General features: G+C 40.5%; 1 protein-coding gene across 1 annotated transcript in view; it reads right to left on the bottom strand.

The window, feature by feature from the left end:
- Positions 1-20,707, bottom strand: part of DNAH9 (dynein, axonemal, heavy chain 9) — a 362,890-nt gene that overhangs the window by 298,194 nt on the left and 43,989 nt on the right. Inside the window, exons 14-16 of the mRNA XM_005875413.2 lie at positions 15,031-15,166; positions 11,384-11,580; positions 10,871-11,295 (exon numbers count right to left, since the gene is read on the bottom strand). Coding sequence (XP_005875475.1) covers positions 10,871-11,295; positions 11,384-11,580; positions 15,031-15,166 — 758 coding nt within the window. The remainder of the gene's footprint in view (positions 1-10,870; positions 11,296-11,383; positions 11,581-15,030; positions 15,167-20,707) is intronic.

Raw genomic sequence — 20,707 nt, 5'->3', positions numbered from 1 at the left:
TTCATAGCAAAGACATATTTCTACATAGAAGAAAAAAAAAGACACCAATTGATGTTTCTCTCTCATTGATGTTTCTAACTCTCTATCCCTCTCCCTTCCTCTCTGTAAAAAATCAATAAAATATATTTTAAAAAAAAAGAAATCTTAAAATTAGCTTCATAGCAAAGACAGATTTCTACATAAAAGAAAAAAAAAGACACCAAAAAAAAAATAAATAAGTAAGTAAATAAATAAATATCATTAGACGATGGCTAACTACTCAATAGCAAAATGGAAGGCAGGACTCAGTGCAATTATATTTTCAATAGACTCACAATAAATGCCTGGTATCCTAGAATTTTTCTTCCAAAAAACCATGTTTTTTCAAGGAATTGGGCAAAATATATACATCCTCAGACAAAGAAAGAATGAGAGGCACCCAGATATATGAGCCTGCTGCACTGACCTGGTGCCCTGGATGGCTGGCTCCACCACCTTGATGTGGCGCACCTGGCCCTGCCGCTGTGACCTGATGCCCCTGGACAACCAGACCCTCCACTTTGTACTTGGCCCCATAGTTGTCACCCGACACCCCTGGATACATAGACCTGCCATCAAGACCCAGTGCACCTGACCTGGTGCCCTGGAAGACCAGACCCACTAAAATGAGGAGACAAAGAAACAATCCCCAAATGAAAGAAAAGGGGGAATTGGCAGAAAAGGAACTAAATGAAATGGAGGCAAGCAATTTATTGGATATAGAGTTCAAAGTAATAGTTATAAGGATGCTCAAACAACTCATTGAGAACTACAAGCAACTTAATGAGAACTATAAGGAACTTAGCGAGAACTTTATAAGCATGAAAAAATATGTAGAAACCATGAATATGAATCAATTGGAAATGAAAAATGACAGAGCTGAAATAAAGAATACCCTGGAAGGAATTAACAATAGATTAGAAGAAACTGAGGACCAAATCAGTGAATTAGAAGACAAGGTAGAAGAAAATACCCAATGAGAGCAGCAATTAGAAAAAAATTTGTTAAAAAGCAGATGGATAGTGTAAGAGAGCTTTGGGACAACATGAAATGTAACAACATCTACATCATAGAGGTACAAGAAGGAGAAGAATCTGAGCAAGAACTAGAGAACCTGTTAGAAGAAAGAATGATAGAAAATTTCCCGCCCTGACCAGTTTGGCTCAGTGGATAGAGCGTCGGCCTGCAGACTGAAAGGTCCCAGGTTTGATTCCAGTCAAGGGCATGTACTTTGATTGTGGGCACATCCCCAGTAGGGGTGTGCAGGAGGCAGCTGATTGATGTTTCTCTCTCATTGATGTTTCTAACTCTCTATCCCTCTCCCTTCCTCTCTGTAAAAAAATCAATAAAATATATTTTAAAAAAAGAAAAGAAAATTTCCCTAACCCGGTGAAGGAAAAAGTCACTCAAGTTCAGAAAGCACAGAGTCGCAATCAAAATGAACCCTCCCCAAAAACTATATCCAAACACATCATAATTAAATTGGCAAACATTGAAGATAAAGACAAGGAAAGAATCTTAAAGGCAGCAAGAGAGAGACAGAAAGTTACCTACAAGGGAGTTCCCATTAGACTGTCAGTAGATTTCTCAATAGAAACATTTCAGGCCAGAAGGGTGTGGCATGACATAAACAAAGTAATGAAAAGCAAGGGACTGAATCCAAGACTACTCTATTCAGCAAGGTTATCATTCAAAATTGAAGGTGAAATACAGAGCTTCTCAGACAAAAAGAAAAAAGGCTAAAGGAGTTTATCATCACCAAATCAGCACTGCAAGAAATGCTAAAGGGACTGGTATAAGAAGAAGAATTAGAGAAGAGAGAGGAACATAGTTATAAAGAAAGTAATGACCAAAAAAAGTACCTATCTAGAATAATAAAAGCTTAATATACTAATTAGTTTAGAAGGCTGAACAGCAGAAGGACTGTCCGGATGACCTTCTAGACGAAGCTGGGGCTATGAGGGCCGAGGCCTCTGGTCAATAATAACCTTAAATATAAATGGAGTAAATGCTCCCATCAAAAGACATCAGGTAGCTGAATGGATAAGAAACCATGACCCATGTATATGCTGTCTACAAGAGACCCACCTCAGAATAAAAGACTCACACAGGATGAAAATGAAGGGATGGAAAAAAAATTCCATGCAAATGGAAATGAGAAAAAGTTTAGGTAGCAATAACCATACATGACAAACAGATTTCAAAATGAAGGCCATAACAAAAGACAATGAAGGTCACTACATAATACTGAAGGGTTTAATACAACAAGAGGATATAACCCTGGTAAACATATATGCATCCAATACAGGAGCACCCAAATATAAAAAGAAACCTCTGGAGAACTTTAAGGAAGAGATAGACAGCAATACAATCTTAGTAGAGGACTTTAACACCCCACTGACATCACTGGATAGATCGTCTAGACAAAAATATCAAGTAAACAATGATCCTAAATGACACATTATAGCAGACAGAATTGACATTTACAGAACATTTACCCCAAAGCTACAGAATATACATTTTTCTCAAGTGCACATGAGTCATTCTCAAAGATAGACCACATGTTAGGGCACAAACTAAGTCTCTACAAGTGTGAGAAGACTGAAATCATATCAATAATCTTCTCGGATCATAATGGCATGAAACTAGAAATGAACTACAATAAAAACACTCAAAAATATTCTCAAACACATGGAGGCTAAATAGCAAGTTATTAAACAATAAATGGGTTCCAATGAGATCAAGGGAGAAATAAAAAAAACTTCCTGGAAACACATGAAAATGAACACACAACTACACAAAATCTATGAGACACAGCGAAAGCAGTCCTGAGTGCGAAGTTTATAGCAATACAGCCTATGTCAAAAACCAAGAAATGTTTCTAATAAACTATCTAACCCTACAACTTACCTAAAGAATTAGAAAGAGAACAAGAAAAGTCCAGAGTATGTACAAGGAAGGAAATAATAAAGATCAGAGAGGAAATAAACGACAGAGACTAAACACACACACACACATACACACACACACACACACACACACACACACAAACACACATACAATACCAGAGATCAATGAAACCAAGAGCTGGTTCTTTGAAAAGATAAATAAAATTGATGAACCTTTAGCCAGATTCATTAAGAAACAAAGAGAGAGGACCCAAATAAAATCAGAAAAGAAAGAGGTAAAGTACAATAGAGGCTGGTACAATATTTGCAAATCAATAGATGTTCTGCTCTCACATGGATGTTTCTCTTTCTCTCTCCCTCTCCCTTACTCTCCCTCTAAAAATCAATAAAAATATTGTTTTAAAAAGGAACTTTTAAAAAAATACATTTTATTGATTTTTTTACAGAGAGGAAGGGAGAGGGATAGAGAGTTAGAAACATCAATGAGAGAGAAACATCGATCAGCTGCCTCCTGCACATCCCCTACTGGGGATGTGCCCGCAAATAAGGTACATGCCCTTGGCCAGAATCGAACCTGGGATCCTTGAGTCCGCAGGCCGACGCTCTATCCACTGAGCTAAACTGGTTAGGGCAAAAGGAACTTTTAATAATATACCTCATGTAGCAGGTCTGTAATATAAAAAGATGTAATGAGTAAAGATATCAGTAAATATGTGGATAAATTTAAATAAACATTAAGTGTCAAAAAATAAAGTATGATTTGTGGAGTTCAAATAAAAAATAGAGAACAACTGAAATTACTGGGAATGAGAGAATATAATTTGATGGATGAACAGTTGAGATCAAACTATTCTAAAGTCTTTGTATTGGTTGTGAGGAGAGTAACAATACTGATACATTTATTCCTTTTAAGGGTACTTATTAAAATAGGTATGGTATCCATAAGAACAGTAGACCTAGATGCAAGTTAGCGAAGGGAAAAAATGGAATAAGAAAAAGGGAAAGAAGAACAATAGAAAGTACATAATAAAATGGTAGAAATTAATCCAAATATAGCAGAATAGAAATTAATAAACAAAACCCTCCAGTTACAATAGAAATAATAAGGTAGGTAAAACACAAATTCTATGCCAATTACAAAAATATCTCCTAATATAAAGGCACAGAGAGATTGAAAGCCAAAGGTTAAAATGAGAAACACCAGGAAAATATACAAATGAAAATGGTTTAGTTTTATTAATATAAGACAGAACAGACTTTACTACAAGAAATGTAGCTAGTGATAAAGGAGATCTTTAATGTGTCGCTAAAAGTTTCAATTTGCCAGGAAGATATAGAAAGTCAACCTCTGTATGCTCATAGAACATAGCCTTAAAAAATATAAAAAAGTGACAGAATTATAAGGAGAAATTCACATCAAAGTGGAAGATTGTTTACACAATTATCTCTGTAATGGATAAATTTAAGCAGACAAAAAAGGCAGGGAGGGTACAGTGGGTTTGAGTAAAACAATGAGTTTGATCACATAGGCATGTATAGAACATTACATCCAGCAGACATAGAATACACATTCTTTCCAAATAAGTGCACAGAACACTTATAAAAGTTGTGCATACTGTAGTATATGAAGCAAGCTTCAAGAAATTTCAGAAGCTTATTATTACATATGTCCCAGTCTCTGACCACAGTGCAATTGTTAGAAATTAGTAACAAAAATGCAACTAGAAGGACCCCATTTTTAGAAAGTTAGAAATATATAAATACATTGTAATGAATATTAAAAATGTTATAATAAATTATCATTAAAATATTGAATATTAAGACTTATAATGTCAGTAAAATTGTACTGAGAATGGAATTTATAACTTTAAGAGTTATATTAAAAATAACAAGGAGTGCAACATGAATAAACAAAGCATCCATCTTAAGTCAGCCTAAAGAATAGAAAATAAATCCCCCAAATAGAAGGAAATAATAAACATAAAAGAATAAATCATTGAAATAGAAATCAAATTACAACGAAAGCGAATCAATGCATTCATAAAATTGTTTTTGTAAACCTGCACCAAGATTAATGAGGGAAAGAGATCAGAAAGCACAAATAAAATAGAGTAAAACAAAAAGAGGGACATAACTACAGATGCTGTATCGATTATGAGGTAAGAGAAGATTATCCATTTTATGACAGTAACTCAAGGATTTACATGAAATGTATACATTTCTAGACAAACATGACTTACTATATTCCTTAGTATCCTTAACATCCCTGTACCCACTAGAGAAATTGTGGGTAAAAATCTTGCCACAAAGAAAATACCAAGCCCAGATGGTTCAACAGAAGATTTAAATCAAACTCTCAAGGATCAGAGAATCCCAACCTTACACCAACTCTTCTAGAGAATAAACTCATCTTATGAAGCTAGCAGAGCCACAAGAGCAAGGTAAAAGATAGTATAAGAAAGGGAATTGAAGGCCAATCCCATTGCAAACATAGTCGCATCAACACTAAACAAAATGTTTGGAAAGAAAATTAACGAATGGATATATGGGGAAAAGGTAATACTTTGTGTTGGGCTTATCTCAGTAACGCTAGGCTGGTTTAGTGGTAGAAAACAAAAAATGTATTCACCACTTGAACATTTTGATGTGAAAAATATAATTATCTTAATGAAATTAGAAAAAGTACTTGATGAAATGTTGTATCTCTTCATGCTAAATCCTCTTAACAGATTAATAATAATAGGGAACTTCTTTAATCAGATAAAGAGGATTAGGGATAAGGCAAGGGTACTCATCATCACCACTTTATGCAATATTGGACTGAAAGTCCTAGGCAGTGTGGTTATATAAAAAATAGAGATAAAATACATTTTTAAAAAGACTGAGAAGGAAGATATAAAACCATCATAAATTGATAGATGATGACTAAGTATACAGCAAACCGAAATGAGTACACAGATAAATTATTAGAATTAATAACTTAATTTAGCAAAGCTGTTTGATACAAAATCAAGATACAAAAATCAATTCCATTTCCACAGAAAATATGATTTTAAAATATTATTTATATTAGGGGCTAAAAAAATAAAATACCAAGGAATAAATCTTGGCAAAGGCATGAAAATATTTTAAAGGTAACAATTACAAAATTTCATTGAAATACATTTAAAAAGACTGATAAATGGAGAGGACATGCTCTTGAATAGAAATACTCAATACAATAAAAATGACAATTCTTCTCAAATTGATTTATAGTCACTGCAATCACAATCCCCACACACTTTTTTCTTTAACAAAACTGATTTTTAAATTTATGTAAAATAGCAAGGGCCAAAATTTATAGAGACATTCTTAATAAAAATGAATAAGATGGGGACTGGTGCTGCCAGATATCAACATTTATTATAGAGCTACAGTAATTAGGACTGTGTTGTGTTAATGTAGCAATAGACAAGGGGCTACTTACTGTGAAAGACAAAGTTATAAAACTTTTAGGAGAAAATATAGGAGAATATCTTTAGGATCTCAGGGCAAGAAAGGATTTATTTAACAAGGCAAAAGAGAACAACATAAAGGAAAAGATAGACACAGTTGGCTACATTAAAATGAAGAATTGCTCTCAAGATACACCCTAAATGCAATGGAAAGCCAAGCCACATAATGGGAGACTGTAGTTGCAATCTATACAAAGAACAAAGGATTAGATATCGAATATGTAAGTGACTTCTAAATATCAAAGAGGGGAAAATAAAGTCCAATAAAAAATGGGCAAGAGCTATGAAGAGGCAAAAAAGGAGAAATATAATAACTCACTAAAAACATAAAAAGATGAGCCACTCCAGTCATGATCAGAATAATGCAAAATATTTACCACAATAAGATGCCACTAAAAAAATGGCCAGCATTAAACAGTCTGTCCATACCACGAGGTGTTGAGAATGTGGGGCTACAGGAATTGTTATAACTGGCTGCTCTACCTTGGAGAGAGTTAGCATCATATGCATTCTCTTTGACTCGGCAATTCCTCTCTTAAGCATTGGAATGTTTGCCCATGTACACCATGATGCACATATTAAGAGTTCTCATAGCAACATGGCCGATATTAGCAAAATCAGCTGAAACAACTCACATGATCACCAACCATAGACTGGATATATAAGTTGTGATATATTCATATGATGGAATATTATAGCAGTGAAAATGAATTCATTGCTTTACTCCAAACATGAGTGGATCTTAAATGTAATGCTGAATGAAAAAGATAGGACACAGGAAAATATAAATATGAAATACTGTTTCATTTTCAAAATGTTTTAAAATGCAAATCTATATATGTATACTAGTATATACTATGTGCATATATGTATATATGTGTATGTATACACATGTATATATGTATGTGATATTATATATAAAGCCATGAAGAAAAGCATGAGAAGGGTCATATCACATTTAGTATAGGGGTAACATCTGGCAGGGAGGGGGAGAGGGATTAGATCAGAGAGAAGTGTTTAAGGGAATTTTAAAATATAGCCAATGTTCTGTTTCTTAGCTGGATAAGGCAAATACAAGTATTTGTTGTAATATTCTTCTCTAAATTATATGAGTGCTATATTTCATAATAAAACTGTTTGTAGAGAGACAATGGATGAAGAAGCAAAAGAATCAAATATAGAGAGATCTTTGAGTTTTTCTGTGACGGAGGCCACACAAAAAATGGTGGTGTGGCCGGAAGGACTCATGGGGCCATGTTCTTTCTTTCTTTTTTAAAAAGATGGCAGCTATGACAATACAGCTGCATGCTGTTGAATATTGATAGGGAATATTTAAGGAGGTTAAGACCTTGAGTAATGAGAGAAAACAGGCTGGGCTTAGAAAAGCAGGGATAATTTATCCACCGAAACAGCTAAGGGAGTTGAATGTATGGCTAAAAATGCAAGTAAGATGGTAGATTTTTAGATGCAAAAGGGAGATAGTTCTCCTATAATTGCTTCTAATTTCTCAGTGAACGAAAGGCAGTGTTATAAGGGCAGAAAGGATAGTTGAGGTTAGAGGAGACAGAGGAAAAGGGGGTCAGAGAATTGAAGCATCCATGGAAATGTGCAGGATGTGCTGGATGTTATGTTTATACATGAGATTTGGCAGAAGAATGGTTTGTTTTCCTTCATTAGGATGAGTTGTTCAGGTGCAGGTGGGGGGCACTGAGATTAGAGTCAAGGTTTTACAAGGCGGGGGTGGGAAAAGTGAGCAAGGGTGGCAAACACTGAGAAAGCATAGGGCCAATGGGTTGGAATCCTGATGGGTCTGGAGAACTTTTCCTGGCAGGGTTGCCAAGGAAGTGAGTTGGAAAGATGCCAAGTGATGGTAGAGAACGGAATACTTAAACCTGAGATTTTGAGGGGAGAACAATTACTTCCACCTCTTTCCTTCTGCCCCATCACGAGTGCAAGATGGAATTAGTTCACAACGGTATAGTGGAGGGAAAGGGCATTGGAGAGAGAGAGATCCACAAAATAAGAGGAAAGTGTAATGGAGACTATGAGGCTGTTGGGTCACTGAGGATGATAATCAGCGAAAGGGTGAGCCAGGGGATCAGCTCTGCAGGGATGGGGAAGAATGACTGTGCACAGACAAGTGGCAGTGGTACTGTATGGTAGCATTTGCTCCAGGGGAGCTGAGGATTCTGAAAGAAGAGACAGTGAAATGGCCTGGAATAAATACTGAAGAGCAAGACTATCTCATCTACCTCCAGGCCCAGTGCTAAGAGGGGTACAGGAGAAAAATCAGCCCCTGCTTGGAAGGGATACAAGGGAAGCAGTGTCCCCTAGAAAGGGATGGGTTTCAATTAGTGCAAAGAGAAGATAAGAGAAAATGAAGTAAACAGTGAACATTTGCTGATGAAAGACCTGAAGTCTAGAGGAAGGGCATGGGGGAAGGCTTTGCAAGGGCAAGGGCAGGGGTTGAGGCAGATTAGGACATAAAGAGCTGAATGGAAATGAGAGTTTAGATGATGTTATGAACTGAATGTGTCCCCACAAATTCATATGTTGAAGCCTTAACCTCCAATGTGATGATATTTGGAGGTGGGCCTTTTGGGAGGTAATTAGGGTAGGATGAGGTCAAGAAGGTGGGTGGGGCCCTCATAAAAAAGTAGTGGCCTTATAAAAAAAAGATCTCTCTCTCTCTCTCTCTCTCTCTCTCTCTCTCTCTCTGCTGAGGGAAGGCCATATGAGAATACAATGAGAAGGCAGCTGTCTGCAATCCAGAAAGCTACCTTGCACTAGGAATCACATCAGCTGCCATACTGATCATGGATTTCCTAGCCTCTAAAACTGTGAGAAATAAATTCCTGTTGTTTAGGCCACCCAGTGTGTGTTATTTTTTTTTTTTATGGCAGCTACTAGAATTTTAGTACCAATTCCAATGTGTGTGTGTGTGAGTGTGTGTGTGTGTGTGTGTGGGGCAGGTTTCCCACACCACCAAGCAATTCTCCAACACCAGCTATTTGTCCTATTATTCATATCAATTCTGAAACTGTCTACCTGGAGAAAGCATCAGATTCCACAGGTTAAGGGCTAGTCCTCAAAGGCTGCCCCATCCCCTTCAGACACCAGGTATAACTCCGGTTGTCATTGACTGACCAGCTACAGACAGAGGTTTCAACAACCTCCTCCTTGGGTTCAATTAATCTGTTAGAGCTGCTCCCAGAACTCAGGGAGCCTGTTCATTCATTAGATTACTATCCTATATAATAAAGAGGTAATACGTAAATTGACTGCCTCATCCTTGCACAAGATGGCCACCCCCATGTGGTCACGCCCATGTTGTCACAGATGGCCGCCATAAGATGGCCACCAGGGGAGGGCAGTTGGGGGTGACTGAGCTGGCAGGGGAGGGCAGCTGGGGACGATCGGGCTGGTAGGGGAGCAGTTAGGCATTGATCAGGCTGGCAGGGGAGTGGTTAGGAGGCAATCAGGCTGGCAGGCAGAAGCAGTTAGGGGCAATCAGGCAGGTAGGCAGGTGAGTGGTTGGGAGCCAGCAGTCTTGGATTGTGAGAGAAATGTCTGACTGCCTGGTGGGATTGGGCCTAAACGGGCAGTCAGACATCCCCCAAGGGGTCACAGATTGGAGAGGGTGCAGGCTGGGCTGAGGGACACCCTGCCACACCAGTGCACGAATTTCATGCACCGGGCCTCTAGTCTTATTATAAAAGAATATAATAAAGAGGTAATATAATAAAGAGGCAGCCTGTCAGGTCAGCTGCCCTATAGCATCTGCTGGCACCAAAGACTGATGGCTGAATTGGGGGACTGTGGCACCCACAGGATTCTGTGGGAAAGGGTGGGAATTAAAACTCTGTGGGGACAAGGCTATAGTGAAGTGACCATCAGAATGCTATCCAACTTGCTTGTTTATCTAGAGGGTGATGCTCTGATGTAGAGAGTCTGGTACTAGGCCTAGGTCCATGGCGGGACAGACAGAATTTCAGAGCCAACCTGTGGCAAGGCTAGAGTGGCAGACAAAGGCATCAGGAGTGTGGTGATTTCATGACTTCCACAATGCATGGATGATCTGAACCAAGGGGTAAGTGGTAGAAATAAAATATGAGGCCCATTAGACCCCTCTGCCCCTCAGGCTTAACGAGTCTTCGCAGTCAGAGTGGTGACAGGAGGTTGGATCTGCTAGGCTTGTATTGAGCATTATCCACTCCTTACTGAGCGCCTCTCACACCCTCGGCACCAAATGGAAAACAACAAAAAGAGGTCACGTCTGGTAAACAAAAGAAAGGGCAGGACTAAAGCGATCATCAAAAGCCTGGAACCTCCAACCAGCTGTTTTAATCCACATAACCAATGACCTCAAGGCAGAAAAATGAAGACAACTGAAAGCATGGTGCTCCCCACAGCCAGGGTGCTGGAGGAGAGCTGTGACAACCATGTTACCTGTTAGTGACATAGTCAACAAGATGCTGCTTGAACATGAGGCTCCACCTCTTAATTATGTTCAGCAGAGATGCTTTGAAGGGCCGCACGTCGACCTTCATCCAGCTGTCAAACACCTTGACGGGCTCCAGCCTGCACACCTCTCCATAGAGCTGCTCGTAGGAGTCGATCTGGGCTTGGAACTGATGCAGGAGGGGCGGGTTCTCTGGGATGCCGTCTTCTTCGTGGGCCTCGATCTCCTCGGGTGTGGGGACGTGCCCATACAGCAGAAACTGACCCAGGATCTCCCTCCGGTCCTCCACGTACAGGTAGGAATACTGGCTGAAGGTGTCTCGGTAGCTGCAGCACAGGGCCATCATGCTCTGCGCTCTCTCCATGAGCACGTTCCGCATCCTCGCCAAGTCGGCCAGGCCCTCCATGTCAGCCTGGGGAGAGACCACAGCAGGCGTCACACCAGCGCTTGCAGGAGGCCCCGGAGCTGGCTGGAAGGCAGGGTGGGTGCAGATCCCGTACCTGATAGTGGGGAGAGCTGTTCTGTGGGGAAAGCCGTGGCACCAAAGATGATATTCTAAAAATGCTGGTGACAAGCCCCTCAACCATGTCATAGAAGCCACCCTTCACTCCAGACTCCAGGGATGGGGAGAAAACCAGTTCGGGGACTGCCAAGCACAGCTGTGCTTCAAATATCGGGTTGAGTCCTGCCTTACATTCTGAAAAACAAGGACAACAATGGGCAAAACCATTTTAAAAATGAGCGCTTCTTTCTTTTAGATGAGCTGTTGGGGTACAGAAGATGGAAATGTAAAATTTGCTGACACACAGGAAGGGGAGGTGACAGTCTAACTGTGGGCCAGCAGGGGGGCCGGTGGCATTTTGAACAGGCTGATTCTGTGCTGCTGTTCTGGACTTGGCCAAACATTTCTCTCCTTGTCCTCAGACAGCACATCCCAGAGACTGAGCAATGCAAGCCAGTCCCCTGCCACATTCGCAGACGCCTCCGGGGAGGCAAGAGAGCCCCTGGGTGAGCAGAGGTTGATTTTGCAAAGCCATTTTTTGGAAGCGTCTCATTTCTTCTTGGCGCAAACCAGACAATACCATTGGCAGCCCCTAGGGCTAGGGGAGCGGGGTATGCTTGTCCAGGCTTGTACAGGCACGAAAAGCAGAGTCGTTACAATTCTGCCTGCTCGGCTTTCTGTCTATAAAAACAGAACTTATCTTAATTCTGTAGTCCTAGAGTGATACATTTTTTAAAACAGTATAAGTAATTTAAAAATCCCTGAGTACTTGCTAGACAACTTGCCTTGCTCAATTTAAGTCAAAGTATAACATGAGTAAGATGTTCCAAATACAAGATAAAAGCTTAAACTTTGATCAATAACCACTTATATGCATATCTCTTTTTGATTGTAGAAATATTTAGGAGACTGTTATGTGGTAGATACTGTGGGCAGCAAAGACAACTCAGTGAAATTTATTATCTCCTTCTTTCCCAGAAATGGAGGTGTAACTGCATGTGGCATTTCCCAGCTCACAGTTAGGGGTGGCAACGCGGTTTGTCACCAGTGGAATGTGGGAAGAAGTGGTAGGTGTCTACTTCTGGGCCAGGGCCTTCGAGACAGCAGGGAGCCTCCTCTGCTCCTCCCACCGGCTAGAGCCTGGGTGTGGCGGTGAGCCAGCTGACACAGCAGTGAGTGATGGAACCGCAGGAGGGATGGAACTTGCCCACCAACCTGGGGTACTCACTTTGGACCAATACTTAGGATGGAGTTTTCTTATCATAGCTTAGCCATTCTCACTAACTAAAAAGGTATGGGGTCCTCAAAGATATGTGAAACTAGGGTCTTGCCCTCAAAACTTCAGGAATGATAAATTTGCATTATTGGACTTAGGAGGATCCCATAAAATGCATATTTAATGTAAGGGAATGCAAGTTTACCAATATCATAGTAATTATGCTAATATCATAGAAAAGTTTTTTTAAGCCTTTGAGATTATGCTTTGTGCATGTAGTCATGATATATTCTGCATCCCTACATGCATTAGATACCTGTAATTTAGTAGGCCAGGTTGCATATATAGAGTGTTCCCCCCCAAATGTATATACACACGTTGAATAATTATAAAGGCAGTGTTTATTAAAACACGTTTCTTTTTCAAAATTGAGCTACCAGCTGTTAAAGTGTGTATACATTGGGGGTGGGGGGGGGGTGGGGAAACACACCTTGTAGTTTAAAGGCTTTAAAAGACTTTCAAGAATATTTTGAGCAGATGAGATTTTTGCCCCACATGCTGTCATGAGAACCGAATCCCTCTAATAGATGCAATGCCAACATAATGGCCATATAAACCAGATGGCTTTGGCAGTGCCACACCCTTGGTATGAGTAAATCCCTTTGAGAGACAAGCAGGGAAGAACATTTCTGGGTAGAGTGGGTGGAATGTAACCGAGGCAGGGTTTACATTCTGTGAAGTGACTGGGAGGCCAGACCAAGGCGTGGGAAAGGCATTTGCTTGTCAAACAAGAGAAGGTAGAAGTGGCCCAGAGAAACCAAGCTGTCCAGCTGGGATACTGCAAAGGGTCCCAGTGATTTTCTTCTTCAGAGGCCACTCTTTAGCTCCTTCACCTTCACCAGAGCCTCTTAAATTTTATCGGTAGCGCCTCAGCTCAGGCAGCTGCTAGATCTAGCTCCTCCAGGTTACATCATGAAGAAAATGTGTAAACCTTTCCCCCCATTTCCATAGAGAAAACCTTGGGAAACACTACCATCTCCTCTCTCCATCCCCTGTCCCCACTCTCTCCTCACAGGAGGACAACTGACACCTCAGATGGTTCAGCAGGAGAGCTAGTGGTCAAAGGTGAGTCACTACATTTCGGGGCCATCTCCCGAGTACCTCCTGCACTTGAGTGTGATGGAGGCATCTTCCCAAACCTTCGAGAAGGATGAGAGACCAGAGGTCAGTACACTAAGGTGAGCACTATCGGCCCTGGTCCCTTGGAACCAGAGCTCCAGTTTCAGTGTCTATCACCATGCCTCACTGGCTACTCGCCCCAGGCTCTAGAAGGTGATCTGCCACCCATTTCCTGCCACAGCATTTCACTGATTTGGGGCACCTCTGCACCCTGCAAGCAAACACCTTTGACCTCAGTCTCACCACCAACAAAGACCACAGGCGAGGGGGTGGGGGTGGGTGCCCGGTTAAACTACACCCAGCACCGGGCCTTGCTCCTCTATCTCAGCCGAGAGGTCTGCATGTGGCCTTCTGCATGGGCGGGGGATCTGGACACTGATCTTGGCCTGCCTATTTTAACTCTGCATTTGATTTCACTCCTTGGGTTGGACTTGACATCTTGAAGTCTCATCTCACCTTCATCTTCTGACTCAACTATTCACCTCTGCCTTTCCATTTTGACAAGTTCTTCAATATGACCCTCCTCAGAATCTACCAGATGTAAAAGGTTTAATTCAGCTTCATCCCTGACCTGTTCTGCCCTCTCCATCCCATCACTTACTGACCACAGTTAGTTCTTACTATAATATATATACTTGATTCTGTGTACCTTAACCCAGAGTACCTGCCATAAATTCGAAGCCCTTAGCTATTTTTTAACAGCTTCGAAGAATGCCCATTACCTTCTTAACATTCCTTTTCCTTCTGAAAGCTGCTTCATCCCCGGCTTCTTGTCTGATTCCTTTTCACAGAGAAAATCTTCCACTCAACCCAGCTACTACAACCTCCCTGAGTTTCAAAAAAGCTACAGCGCCAGAGTACACAATGCTTGAAGGCACAGCATGTCCCCTCCCATTGCCACGAGTGGAGTCCTGCCGAACTGCCTTTACTAATGGTGCTTCCGGGCATTCCAACTTAGTCACTCCTCTGCTGAACCTTGATTTCGATGGAATTAGCTTGTATGTTCTCCCTTTTGCATTTCACTATCTTGGAGCCTGGTTTATCATCTGAGTTTTAGATAGAGCAAAGTCTCTTCTTTTTGAACAATTTAAAAGCTCAATACTTTGCTATTTTATTGTGTGTAATTCACAAAATGTTCCCAGTCTTTTTGGGAAAGGTCACAAGCACTCAATTGCACTTCACAGTAACTCCACAGGTGCTATTCCTGTTATCATTCCAGTAACAACCCACATCCATAAGCCAGGAAATACCAGTGTTTTCCAGGAGGTACTTGAGGGAGCACTCAATGGCAAGAAAGAATCCATCCAGCAACATATCATCAATGTAGTCAACGTAAGTCTTCCAGATATCGGAGGTGGGGTCTGCTGAGAAAAGATCCAAGTTTTCCTAAAAAATAAAGAAATGATGTAAACCATGTTTAATAATATGGAAGTTCTGATAATCACTAAAGGAAATGGAGATAGGTAACACATGGAGAAAAAAACATTCTTGTGAAGAATTGCTATTATACGCGTATCAAATTCATTCTATCTGATGGGAACAGCCATTGACTGACTGAAAGGAGCATGAGGGAGTGTGTCTCATCCTGCCTCGGAGGAGGACAGCATCAGGCACCTCCTCAGCAGGCGCGCTGATGGTTGCCATGTGTGCTTCATTGATGTACTTACTGTGGAGAAGCTGCATCAAAGCAGAAGGTAGGGCACGTCAAGGAAGTACTCAGGGTGGGAGGTATTATGATTCAAGGCTTATGACAAATTTCGAGTCCAGACAATAAAGCGTTTCCTAGATAATCCTTGGAAATGAGCTGGAGTGTTTGCTGTTGGCATTTAATATTAGCAAAAAATCTTCAGTATATTGAGTGATTTAGAAAATATTCCCACATAAATGAATACACATTTGTTCTCTCTCTCTCTCTCTCTCTCTCTCTCTCTCTCTCTCTCTCTTTCTCTCTCCTGCAGGTATGGCATGTACTCTTTATCATTTTCATCATTAAGCCTTTTTATAACAACTTTCCCTTTCTCTAATATCTTCAATGAAAGTTGTAACTACTTTGCAGAAGTAAATTTTCTAGCTGACCCACACCACTTCACAAACATTCACATGTAGTAAATTTTCCTGAATTAAAAAAAAATCTCATGATCCTGTCTTTGACTAATAAAATTCTAAAATTTCTAAAATGACTCACCTACATGTTTATTTTCCCAAGCACATTTAAGATTTTCTTAATGACAAAGGTCATCATCACATAAATCATAACATGGTGACAATATAGTATTGCTCTCAGGTATTATTAAGACGGGTATGTTTGCTTCTATATTTTAAAACTTTCTGTTTTTATGACTGCTTTGTATAGTTTTTCTATCTCCTTCCTGATATCACGCTATCAATATAGCTCTCTGTACTTTTAACCTCTCTATCTCAAAGCTACTAGGGTCTAAGGAGCAACATGTTGGAATTATCTGTGAACTAAAAAGAAATAGCTCACGTTTCTGATCCCAGCCAAGACAGAGGAATGAGGTCAGCCCTGCCCTTCTGCTACAAACAGCTTTCTCACTGGACATACAAAAAAACAATTGTTTTGGACAACTGGCTAATGAACAGTACAGGGATGTGATCCTTGAGAAAAGGGAGGTGCTCAAGGTGAGCTTTAAAACAACTGGCTTCCTACCTACAGGCACTTTCCAAACCATGACATGGGAAAGTGATCTCAATTACAGCATCCTTCCTGCTGGTAGAACAGACAGAGACTGGGGTGTGGGGCTGCTGGCATTGCTGAGTCCTCTTGAGTCTTTGAATATGAAGCTGTACATATTTAGGCAAGACTCTGCAAGGCTTGGCAGAGAACAGTTACTGGGGATTCTACGCTAAATGGAGATCGTGTAGGTCAGACAGTGCTAGAAGATGTTCATATACTATCAGAAATGATGAAAAGACCTTGCATGTAACCAGGAATTCACTGGAGACCCCAGAACTGGGACGCTTTATGATTTGAGCTGCTCAGTTCTAGAGAAAGGCTTCTTTAGAGTCTCCCCAACAAAGCTTAAAATTGAGTTTCCACAGGATCAAGCTGACCCACCAATAAGTTAACTGCCTGCCAAAAGAAAAGCTCAAACCCTTTAAGGAAAATAACACTCAGATTCGAAAGTGGCACCCAACATGACTAGAACATAATAACAAATTGTTAGACATGCAAACAAGCAGGAAAGTGTGACATTTAACCAAGAGTGAAATTCACTAAGAGAAAAGTCAGAGAATAGCTTCCATACCAATTCTTATTTTATGTGAAAGAAAAATAAACATCTGTTGCATTAAAGAAAAAGACAGAAAATGAAAATAAAATAGAGGTTTGAATTAGCAGACAATGTCATCATTTGATTAAAAACTTCCCAAATTTTGTAAAAAACAGTTCAGAAAGCTCACAACCTCTAAGCAAGATGAATATTAAAAAAGCCTATCTAGGCACATCATATTCAAATGGGAAAAATACAAACACTTAAAAAGGCACTATTAAAAATATCTGAGAGAAACAATACATTACATATAGAGGAACAAAGCTACAACTTATGGTTGGCTTCTGATCAGAAACATTAAGGATAGAATATGACAAAATGACTTCTGAAGGAAAAATAAACTCTCTACTCAGAATTCTATATCCAATGAAACTGTCTTTCAAAAACAAAAGTGAAATAAGAACATTTTCTGATAAACAAGAACTGAGAGAATGTGCCATTAGCAGACCTGAACTGCAAGATGGTAACTCAATTCTACAAAAAAACCCACACAAGTCTTCTGGCCAAGATGGCAGCGTAGGTAAACATGGTGCTCACCTCCTCCCAAATCCACATCAAGATTACAACTAAACTACAGAACAACCATAATTCAGAACTGCCTGAAATGGAGCTGAATTGAAGTCCTACAATTATAAAATTAAAGAAGAAGCCATAAAAAGACAGGTAGGAGGAGCAGAGGAGTGAAGGAGCTGGTCCCATACCCATGTGTGGTGGATAAAAATCAGGAGGGATATCTTGGCTGTGGAGGTCTCCACTGAGGAGTGAGGGGTCCCAGCACCACACCAGGCACCCCAGCCCAGGGTTCCAGTCCCAGGAAGAGAAGTCCCCATAACTTCTGGCTGTAAAAACCAGCAGGAGTAGAGGTTGGGGAGGCTGAAGCTGCTGGAGTCCCAGGCAGTTCCTCTTAAAGGGCCTGCACACAGACTTACACAAACTCACTCCATATGAGTCCAGCATGGGGACAGAAGATTGAAAGATACCAGGAGAAACTGAATTGTTTGGTATCAGGGCGAGAGCTGGAGGGGCAGCTTTCTCCTAGACAGAAGTGCTGGCAAAGGCCATTGTTCTTTTTCTGAGCCCTTCCCCCACAGAGCTGGCAGACAGGCTCCATCTCTGAGACTCCATCAACGTGACACACACTGTTTGCCTCACCCTGGTGATTCCCACCCAACATTCAGGCCCACCCAAGCTGTTTCCAGTGGCTTTACCATATGAATGGCATGTCTTGGCTCATGCTTCAGATTTTCCTAAAATCAAAGGAGCAGCATTTGGCCTCAGTGAGCCCTTTACGTTTTGGCTCATGCTTCAGATTTTCCTAAAATCTCTCAAAGGAGCAGCATTTGGCCTCAGTGAGCCCCTTACTTCTAGCTAAGTGGCCCAGGCCCAGCAGTAATAGCACCCAGCCTTGGTTCATAGCTTGGCCTCATCTGGGCACCTCTAAGCCTAGCACAAGAAGCAGCCACCTGCAGATCACTTTGTAGTTTATGTCTGGTGGCCCTGGACAGAAGACAGGTGGTGGCTGACCTTGGCCTACAACTCCCAGGAGGCCCCGGAGCCAGTACACCCAGTGGACAGCTTCAGACCATGTCAAAGCAGTACAACCCAATGACCTCCATAAGCAACACACTCAAGGGCAGACTCAGTGGGCACCAGATCCTTGCTGAAGTAAGTCCTGCTCTGTGCAGTAGATCCCTACACAACTGATCCTCTAAGGTGGTTGGAGGTTGATGGCCAGTGGCCACAGTCAGTCCTTGTACCTGGGGGTAATTCCCTCCCATTGACATGCCAACAGCAATCAAGTCTCAACTATAACAGGAGGGCATACAATCCACATGGGGGTGCACCTTGAGTGCCTAGCTGGAATAATCAGGGAGGCTGTGCCACTAGACCCTATAGGACACCTACTACATTAGGACACACTACCATGCCTGGCAGATGTAGCAGCTCTACCTAATACATAGACATAAGCACAGTGAGGCAGCCAAAATGTGGAGACAAACAAACATGTCCCAAATGAAACATGTCCCTAATGAATCAACAGAACAAAACTCCCCTAATACATAGACATAAGCACAGTGAGGCAGCCAAAATGTGGAGACAAAGAAACATGTCCCAAATGAAACATGTCCCTAATGAACCAACAGAACAAAACTCCAAAAAAAAAGAACTGAACAAAATGGAGATAAGTAATCTACTTGATGCAGAATTCAAAACACTGGTTACAAGGATGCTCAAGGAACTTAGTGAGGACCTCAAAAGCATAAAAAAGAACCAGTTAGAAATGAAGGCTACACTAAATGAAATAAAGAATAATTTACAGGGAATCAACAGTAGATTAGATGAAGCTGAGAATCAAATTAGTGATTTGGAATATAAGAAAGCAAAAAACACCCAATCATAACAGCAAAAAGAAAAAGAATTTAAAAAAAAATGAGGATAGTGTAAGAAGCCTCTGGGACAACTTCAAGGGTACCAGCATTTGCATCATGGGGGTGCTGGAAACAGAAGAGAGAGCAAGAAATTGAAAAGTTATTTGAAAAAATAATGACAGAAAACTTACCTAACTTGGTGAAGGAAACAGACATACAAGTCCAGGAAGCAGAGAGTTCCAAACAACATGAACCCAAAGAAGCTCACACCAAGACACAGCATAATTAAAATGGCAAAGGTTAAAGACAAAGAGAGAATCTTAAAAGCAGCAAGAGAAAAGCAGTTAGTTACCTACAAGGGAGTGCCCATAAGACTGTCAGCTGCTTTCTCAACAGAAACTTTGCAGGCCAAAAGGGAGTAGTAATAAATATTCAAAGTGATGAAAAGCAAAGACCTACAAGCAAGATTACTGTAACCAGCAAAGCTATCATTTAGAATTGATGGTCAGATAAAGAGCTTCCTAGACAACAAAAAGTTAAAAGAGTTCATCACCACCAAACCAGTATTATGTGAAATGTTAAAGGGTATTCTTTAAGAAGAAGAAGATAAAAATATGAACAATAAAATGGCAATAAATACATTCCTATCAACAATTGCATCTACAAACAAAATGAACAAGAACAGAAATAGACTCATAGATACAGGGAATATTTTGACGGTTGCTAGATGAGAGGGGGTTGGAGGGATGAGTGAGAAAGGTGAAGGGATTAAGAAGTACAAATTGATTGTTATAGAATAGTCATGGGATGTAAAGTACAGCATAGGGAATATAGTCAACAATATTGTAATAACTAGGTGTGGTGTTGGATGGGTGTGGGATTTTGGGGGATGATCTCATATTAAGTTATATAATGTCTGGCCACTGGGTGTACAAAAAATATATAATAAAAAAAGAAAAAACAAGTGTAGAAATAGTGAGTTTGGGGGCAAATATAAAAACCAGAAACATTGTTTCTTGAGTTTTTAAAGTAAAATATTATTATAATACTCTATTGTGGGGTTTATTTTACACACACATACACACACACACACAGACATTTCAACAGTGATGATTAAAAGACTGGAGGCGGGGAGGTGTTAAACCATAATGTTGCTATGTTGCTAGATTCCCATATTTCACGGGAAAACTAAGCTCTAAGTCAGTGGTTCTCAACCTTGGCTGCACATTAGAATCACCTGGGAATCTTTTTAAAATCCTGATTTCTGG

Source organism: Myotis brandtii, unplaced genomic scaffold (genome assembly GCF_000412655.1).
Source record: "Myotis brandtii unplaced genomic scaffold, ASM41265v1 scaffold461, whole genome shotgun sequence".
Taxonomy (NCBI): domain Eukaryota; kingdom Metazoa; phylum Chordata; class Mammalia; order Chiroptera; family Vespertilionidae; genus Myotis; species Myotis brandtii.
Note: the sequence above shows the minus strand (reverse complement) of the source record. Positions and strands in the feature narration are given on the sequence as shown.